The sequence below is a fragment of the Danio rerio genome, chromosome 4 (assembly GCF_049306965.1).
Source record: "Danio rerio strain Tuebingen ecotype United States chromosome 4, GRCz12tu, whole genome shotgun sequence".
NCBI lineage: Eukaryota > Metazoa > Chordata > Actinopteri > Cypriniformes > Danionidae > Danio > Danio rerio.
Genome location: NC_133179.1, coordinates 6,100,911 through 6,110,000, shown reverse-complemented (window position 1 = coordinate 6,110,000; position 9,090 = coordinate 6,100,911). Strand labels below are relative to the sequence as shown.

The following is a 9,090-nucleotide window of genomic DNA, read 5'->3' as shown; positions in this document are numbered from 1 at the left end:
ATTGCAATATACACCAGATGATTTGAATAGTTCCATCTGATTTGATAGATTGACTGTGATGATCAAGTCTTCCATGTGGTGCGTCTGCATAAAATGTAAAACATTTAAAAGCATATAAACACGGCAGAGCAAAAATAAAAGTTAAATAAACGGTGCTTTGTGGTTTTCTGGGGAGTCAAACAGTATTCAAGTAGAGAAATTAGACAGCAATACCTGTTTTCTTCCTACACAACAGTCAGATGTAAAATAACATGGTCATTGCATAGATGACTAAAAAATAAATAATGTTTTATAATATCTTTCAATCTTTGTTAAACAATCTAATACACACATTCCGAAATATGCTCAAGCAATATATTGTTCAGCCCTAGTAAACATGGTGTACATAATTACAATTAATCTTTTTTTTTTAAGTTGCAAACAGTATAATTTCATGTGTATGTATGCTTTATTTGGCTTGAAATGCTCAGGGAGTCACAAGCCCTAAAAACACATACAAATGACAAACATTCAGTAACTATATGATTAAACTTTGCAGCGACTTTGCAAAGCATAATTATTTTCCACTATTACTCCTGGTTAACTATAATCTTGATTCGACATATGAATATTGTGGATGTAAACATTGCGATATCTGAAACGATATATTGTGCAGCCCTAATTTGATTTTTAGAAATGACTGAAATTATATATATATATAAATATATATATATAAAAAAAAAAAAAAAAAAAAAAAAAAATATATATATATATATATATATATATATATATATATATATGAGCAATATCACACGAGTAGCAGTGCGATATGGCTGTATATCGGCACTGGTGGGAGGCGTGTGTTGGCACGAGGCCGCAGGACGAGCCATATCGCACTGCTACGAGTGTGATATTGCGTTTATACAACAGTTTGACGGCATAATTGTGTATATAAATACAAAATCAAACATGGATAGTCTTAAAAACCCTTTTGGATGAGGAACTACTTTCTTCCGGATTCAAATCATAAGCTGACAGTTAAACAGTTGAGTGTGCATCTTTTAAACTTTAGATCTGTTGTGTCTGCTTTTTGCTGGTTGTATGTGTGCGGAGTATTACACAAAGGGTAAAGAGGCTGTAGGAGTTCTGATATTGCAGAATATCTCACGGCTATCAGCCAATCAGATTTGAGAACCAGACAGAACTGTTGTATAAATAAATAAATAAATAAATAAATAAATATATATATATATATATATATATATATATATATATATATATATATATATATATATATATATATATATATACACACACACACAGTTGAATTATTAGCCTCCCTTTGAAATTTATTTTCTTTTTTAAATATTTCCCAAATAATTCAGATTCAGGAAATTTTCACAGTATGTCTGACAATGTTTTTTCTTCTTACTTGTTTTATTTCGGCTAGAATAAATATAGATTTAAGATAAATAGTTTACATTTTTTCTAAATTAAATTAAAAAATCTAAATTATTAGCCCCTTTAAGCTAAACTTTTTTTCTTGAATTTTTAATGTTGGTCTTTCAACACAGTATAATTTTGATACAGTCTTTTTCTAAAATTAATTGTGTTTTTTATACATTTTTGTGTGTTTTGAATGAATGCAATCTTACATTCTACACAATGTTAATTAATTTATCTTGTCAATGCGAATGAAAAAAAATGAAGATGAATAAATAAAGATGAGCAAACAGATAATTCCAGAGGCAGCAGAATCTCAGCCATGTGATTTGTGACATGAAGTAAAAATCATGTTTGTACCTGTTTCTTCTCCAGATGTCCTCCTGGTGGGGGCAGCTCTCTGAGTCGGTGAATAACAGCACTGTTCGTCTGGACAACACTAGCTGCTTCAGTTCCACGCAGAGCACCGTACTGAAGGGAGTGAATTTTGGAGGAATTCCTGTCGTTCTGCTGCTTGACTTTACAGTCTTCATAGTGAGTTCTGGGGTAGACTCATTTTAAGTGAGGCAAATCGCTGACAATTTGTGCTTTCAGACTAAAACATGAAACTATTGATTGTCTACGACTAATTCATGGCTTCACTTGAGGCGGTGCTGACCACAACAATTCATTTAGTGTTGTGTAGTGTTTAAGTCTGTAGCTTGTCATTATTTTCCTATTGACTATTGACCCCATCCAATGCACGGTATGCAACGGTAAATTAAGATAAAGTTTTGTGCTAATCCAGAAACACAGATGATCTACAGTATCATGCAAAATGTATGTCTTTCATAAATGACTAAACTTACACTCAAATACCATTTTCTCTGTAATTTCGTACTCGGCATGGGACGGTAATGCTTTGGTCAAAGTTTTAAAGCTTCTACAGTTTTCTGTTATACTGTTTCCACTGTATATGTAAGGTGTTTTTAGGGACTGTTTAATTTAGTTAACACTATATCCAGCAGAAAAGGACCGTCTACTCAAAAGCTACTGGTCAGCCCATGATTTAGTAAACATTTGATAAACAAATTGCTTATAAACCAACATACAAGCATATACTAGACCTGAACAGCCACAGCCGTATCACCCTGCAGCCCAAGACCGGTTACTCATTAAAGCTGAGTCTGGTCAGTATCTGGATGGCAGACCACATGGGAAAACCAGGTTGCTGTTGGAAGCAGTGTTAGAGAGGCTAGTAGGGGGCGCTTAACCTGCAGTCCGTGTGAGTCCTAATGCCCCAGTACACTGAAGGCTATGTACTTTTGATTGTTTTTGTTGACAAGGGATTAAGGTAAGAAAGTGTATTTTATTTTATTAACTTTTGCTGAAAATAGGAAATTTTATAGGGGATTTAAATTAAGATTGCTTTGTTTATTGTTTTGGCTTAGTCAGCTCCTAAAGTTGAAAAAAAGAGCCCAATTTTGTTCGAGAAAATCATTGTGGAAATAAAATCTTTATATATTTTCTTAAGCAGCATTGTGTGTGCAGTCTTCCCTTTCATGTTGCGTCTTTACCACTATACTGTTAGTGAGTGCTGTCTTTCGGATGAGACGTTAAACCGAGGTCTTGACTCTCTGTGGTCTTTAAAAACCCCATGGCACTTCTCGTAAAAAGTAGGGGTGTAAGCCCGGTGTCCTCACCAAATTCCCTCCATTGGGCCTTACCGATCATGACCTCCCAATCATCTCTATCCACCAAATTGGCTCGATCACTGTCTCTCCACTCAATCTATAGCTGGTGTATGGTGAGCACACTGGAGGTATTGTCCTGTGGCTGCCGTCGCATCATCCAAGTGGATGCTGCACACTGGTGGTCGTGTGGAGGGGCCCTTATGATTGTGCCGTGCTTTGGGTGTGTGGCAATACACAATATATGGCCTATATGAATACACCTTACTTATTTACTTACTTACTTACTTACTACAACAATGCAGTGGCTTTCTCTATATCCAAAAGAAATATCTAAAAAAAAAAACCTTTTATTTAACCTGACATGTTTACTGTTCCTAAATATTTTAAATGTTTCTTAAAATAAAATATAACGTGTTCATTGCGGAAAAAGTTGTTGTATTTTAGGCAGATTTTTAATAAAAGAACATATTTTAGACTAGTAATCAATATCGTGAAACCGTGATATTTTTATCCAAGACTATCATACTGTCAGAATCATGCCAGCCCATGCCTAGTGCTTATCCATAAACACAAATAATCGGTCATGCATGCTGTATATCTTTCTTAAATGACTAAACTTACAGTCAAGTACCATTTTCTCTGTAATTTCACTTTATAACATTTAGTCACTTGGAGTTGTATTGAAACGTTCCCTGTTCTCAGACTCTACTGATACCAAAGATTCTTCTTCTACACTGGGTTTTCTTCTACATGGGAACAAAAACTAAAGCTAAATGCATCTGACAATTTTGAGTGGTTTGATTTGATTGGCTGATGATACCTTTGTATCTCCCTGCAGTTGCTGCTTTCGATCTTCACTCTGATCAGAAGAAAACTGTGGGATTATGGGAGACTCGCTCTTGTTGCGGAGACTGATGTGTATGTGATGTCCAGTAGTTCTGATTCAAAAACATTACATAAAATGAGCAGCTTAAAATTATTATATTATATTATATTATATTATATTATATTATATTATATTATATTATATTATATTATATTATATTATATTATATTATATTATATTATATTATATTATATTATATTATATTGTGTTATATTAAATTCAAATTATATTATATTATATTATAATATTATATTACATTATATTATATTATGATATATTGTATTATTATATTATATTATATTATATTATATTATATTATATTATATTATATTATATTATAATATTATATTACATTATATTATATTATGATATATTGTATTATTATATTATATTATATTATATTATATTATATTATATTATATTATATTATATTATATTATATTATATTATATTATAATATTATATTACATTATATTATATTATGATATATTGTATTATTATATTATATTGTGTTATATTAAATTCAAATTATATTATATTATATTATGTTATGTTATGTTATGTTATGTTATGTTATGTTATGTTATGTTATATTGTATTATATTATGTTATATTGGCGTCTGCAGGTTTGGCGATGGTAGAAAACGGCGTTACAGTAGATTGACGTCATCCATGTCTGTTGAGGAGCCTGAATATGAGAAGGTGAGGGTAAAACTCTTCGTTATCTTTATCTAATGTGACATCAGTAATAACATAATTCACTAATCAAATCAATGAAACATTTTCCTAATCTCCTGTAGGGTTAAGAAGAACCTCCAAAATGCCAATATTGCAAAAGAAACCAAACATATTATATTGCAATACCCTATTTGTAATGTTATCAGACAATGATTTATATCTGGAGAGACCTTTTAAATGTGAATCCTTCCAAAATTGTACTTTTTAAGTCAAAAGTAAACCTTATATTATTATTATTATTATTATTTCATATTTATGTACTTTATCCTACATATTATTTATATTATATACTTATTACTTGTATATTTTATTGATTTTAGTGACTTTTTATAATGTTAAAATATGTTTATAATTATAGAAAAGTGATGCTTGAAGATTTGAAGACATGTTTAGATGTAAAAACCGTCTGAAATTTTTCTCTAAAATCAGCATTTTTATCAGGCTCGTGTCTGTATGTTCAGTAACGTCACGTTTATGGTAAAGAATAAGTCCTTTTCCTGGTCTTTAAAGTGAAATATGTTTACATAAACAAAGGGGGATTAGAATAATGTTCATTTTCGATGGAAATTTCAGACAGCTCTTAGAGGTTTTTGCATCTGAACTCTTCATTTATAAAATGTTGTAAACTTGACTTGTTTTTTTTGCCATGACAGCCAGAGAAGCTAATATGGCAATAAACTCAACCATCTCTCTCTCTCCTGTAGGGTTGTTGCTCCTGGCTCACGTTTATCGTTAATATGGAGTAAGTGACACTCAAACAATCATACAGCTTAAGCCTGTTGTTATTGTAATGCACTCCTGACCACAAATGAGGAAGGTTTCACAAGAAAGAGTTCATAAAGTAAATAGAGAAGTGAAATTGTTCTATGTGTTTTGTGTGTTTAGTGAGACTTTGGTGCAGGAGAGATGTGGTGTGGACGCAGTGCATTATCTGTCCTTTCAGAAGCATCTGGTCACTCTGCTCTTGATCATCTGTGTGCTGTCTGTGTCCATCATCCTGCCAGTCAATCTATCCGGGGATCTGCTGGGTATCTCACACACACACACACACACACACACACACACACACACACACACACACACACACACACACACACACACACACACACACACACACACACACAAACACACACACACACACACACACACACACACACACACACACACACACACACACACACACACACTCACACATGTTCCTATATCTGGGTAGGGACTCTCATAGACATAATGATGTTTCTACTATACAAACCGTATATATTTTTTCCCCTTTTTCAAATTTAAGTTCATATGATATGCAGTGAAATACTTGGACAACCACTTATGACCTTAAAATATTGACAACAATAACAAATTAATAATATTTAGGGAAACAGAAGTTATGCAATAGAAAATAAAAGCAAACAAAAACTATTCAATGACTTTCGATATAAAGTATACCCCTACCCCTAAAACCCCTAACCAAAATAATCCAACTTCCTAAAAAAGGAAACAGCCTTCATGTTTACATTGTAAAAGTACTTCATTCTGTTTGATTTTTATGCATGCTCAATTTTGGTCCCCAGTGTGACACAAGTTCCCATGAGTCTGCGTGCATTCAGGTTTACGTCCCCACTGGGATATAAAAATAAGTACTCACACATGTACATGTAAATTTATATATCAACATACATCTAATTCAGTGTAGTGTTGAGAATCCCTTATACTGTAGTTAACCTAGTAATAAACCTAGTAAGCTTTCTCAATGTTCACTGTCTGGAAAGCTAATGTGCTTGCTAAAGAAAACTTGAATAATACTCAATACAAAGATCAAGAAAATTGAATATGAGAAATATGGTGGCAATAGAATAATTCTATGCCTCTTGCCTTTTTGATTTTAAAATATTCTCGGAGCCAGAAAAAATATAAAAAAAAGTTTGATTTGAAATAAGAAATTGAAATTAACGATAATAGAGTTTTTTTTTAGCATAATTTATTGTCATACTTTAAAAAATAGATTTTTATTTTATTAATAAAATAATAATAATAAAAAATATTTTCCATTTTAATATATAATATAAATTGTAATACTTTTAATAATATGGATTTTTAAAATATGAAAATGCAACCTTGAAAAAATTTTAAGAGACTTTTTTTTTTTTTTTTAATTTATTTTTAATTTTGTAATTTACATTAAAATGTAATCACGAGTTTCAAATGATAATAATAATAATAATTGTAATAATTTGTACGTTTATTTACCATTTAAATGTATTTAGTGTAAGATGTAATGTAAATTAAATTTAAGATGTAATTAGTAATACTATTAATAATATGGATTTTTGATAGGAAAATGTACATGAACGACCTTGAAAAAAATGAAAATATAATATAATATAATATAATATAATATAATATAATATAATATAATATAATATAATATAATATAATATAATATAATATAATAAAAAGAAATATAAATTTTTTTTTCGGCTTAGTCCCTTTTTCAATCAGGTGTTACCACAGCGGCATGAATCGCCAACTTATCCGTCATATGCTTTATGCATCAGATGCCCTTCCAGCTGCAACCTAACACTGGGAAACACCCATACACTCTCATTCAAACACATACGCTTCGGCCAACTTAGCTTATTCAGTTCCCAGATTAATAAAGGGACTAAGTCGAAAAGAAAATGAATGAATGAATAATAGAATAGAATAGAATAGAATAGAATAGAATAGAATAGAATAGAATAGAATAGAATAGAATAGAATATGTTGTGATCCAAAAATTCAATTTAGTCAGTGTATGAAATGAATTTATAGTGTGTAATATAGTTTGGAACAAACTGTGTTTCTGGGCAGCTTACTAGGTATTGAAAGGCTGACGGTGGTTTATAACCTCATGTACTGCAATCATATGACACATTTTCAAGTTCCTTTTCTTAGAACTGTGCTCTTCTCTACTAAAGAAAGAAAAACTAATACTGTCCCCTGTGTTCCAGGCACTGATCCCTACAATTTTGGACGGACCACCATAGGGAATCTTCAGCATGAGTATGTACTGCACATGTCCATGAGCACATATCTGTATGCCCTGCATCTGTGTGTCTGTTTGAACTGTATTTTATGTGATGTATTTTCAGTGATAAGCTGCTTTGGCTGCACACTGTGTTTGCAGTTCTGTATCTGATGATCACGGTGTTCCTGCTGAGGCGCTACACCTCGAAAATGAAGGGAACCAAGAGAGAGATTGTATGCCATCCTGCTATATCTTTCTGAAAAAGTGTATCATGTATCAACGCTAAAAATCTTATTAAATTTATGTATTCATTGTTTTTAATTGTATATTTATTAATGAAACTTTCTTGCCATGAGAATAGCCTTTGTTGCTGACATGACCTAAAATAAAAATTCATCATCATCATCATCATCTTTCTTTTATATATATATATATATATATATATATATATATATATATATATATATATATATATATATATATATATATATATATATATATATATATATATATATATATATATATATATATATAGTGGTGTGAAAGTGTTTGGCCTCCAACTCCTTAGTTTCACACAAGGCTATGTAGTTTTGTATTTAGTTTTCTCTTAGTAACAAAAATTCATTTCAAAACTTTACTTGTGTTATTTCTGACTAATATTTTAATGAATTTGATGATCTGAAACATTAGAGTGTAACAAACATGCAAAATACAAACAAGAAGTCAGTAAGGGGGCAAACAGTTTTTCACACCACTGTACATACAAGCTGGTTACTGTCAGTCTAACACTGGCTTATGTTTCCGTAGGTCAGAAACACCCTGTTTGTGAGGCCTTTACCCAGAACATCCACTGATGACAGTATAAAAACTCACTTTATGTAAGTAGAAGCACTTTTTTGGGACTTCCTTCACTCTGCTGTATTTGTAGCTGTTCATCCAGACCAGTTTTCTATGCTATCTTTGTGTTGTTTGTTGCTTTCTGTATTAATTAATCTTAATTGTATTTTATTTTTGCTGTACCAGAATTTCAGTGTTACTTACCAACTAGAAGACCTATTGGTTGACATTACAGATATAGATTATACTTAATTAAGAGGTATAATAGAAGTATAATTTAGGAAATAATCAATATTCGCCTCTTTTTCATGACATAAAAATAATTGGATCTTTCCTTTTGGTGCCTCTAATATACAGAAATGAAGGACTTTAACCTTTAAGGCCTGAACATGTCTTTATTGTGTGTGTTTGCAGGGAGGCCTACCCGTCATGTCACGTGACTAGTGTTAACTTGTGCTATGATGTTGCCAAACTGATTGATGTGAACAAAAATAGGTGAGAAGGACAATTTACCCTGATATTTTTCATAGAAA

At 31.3% G+C, this 9,090-nt stretch overlaps 1 protein-coding gene across 9 annotated transcripts in view; it reads left to right on the top strand.

Moving 5' to 3' along the window:
- The window catches only part of tmem63a (transmembrane protein 63A), an 83,890-nt gene that overhangs the window by 59,728 nt on the left and 15,072 nt on the right, over nt 1–9,090 (top strand). For all 9 annotated transcript variants that reach the window (XM_068219650.2, XM_073946175.1, XM_073946178.1 and 6 more), the window contains 9 exon segments: nt 1,798–1,956; nt 3,934–4,013; nt 4,608–4,683; nt 5,424–5,461; nt 5,605–5,747; nt 7,704–7,755; nt 7,845–7,953; nt 8,528–8,598; nt 8,972–9,052. In XM_068219650.2, coding sequence (XP_068075751.1) covers nt 1,798–1,956; nt 3,934–4,013; nt 4,608–4,683; nt 5,424–5,461; nt 5,605–5,747; nt 7,704–7,755; nt 7,845–7,953; nt 8,528–8,598; nt 8,972–9,052 — 809 coding nt within the window.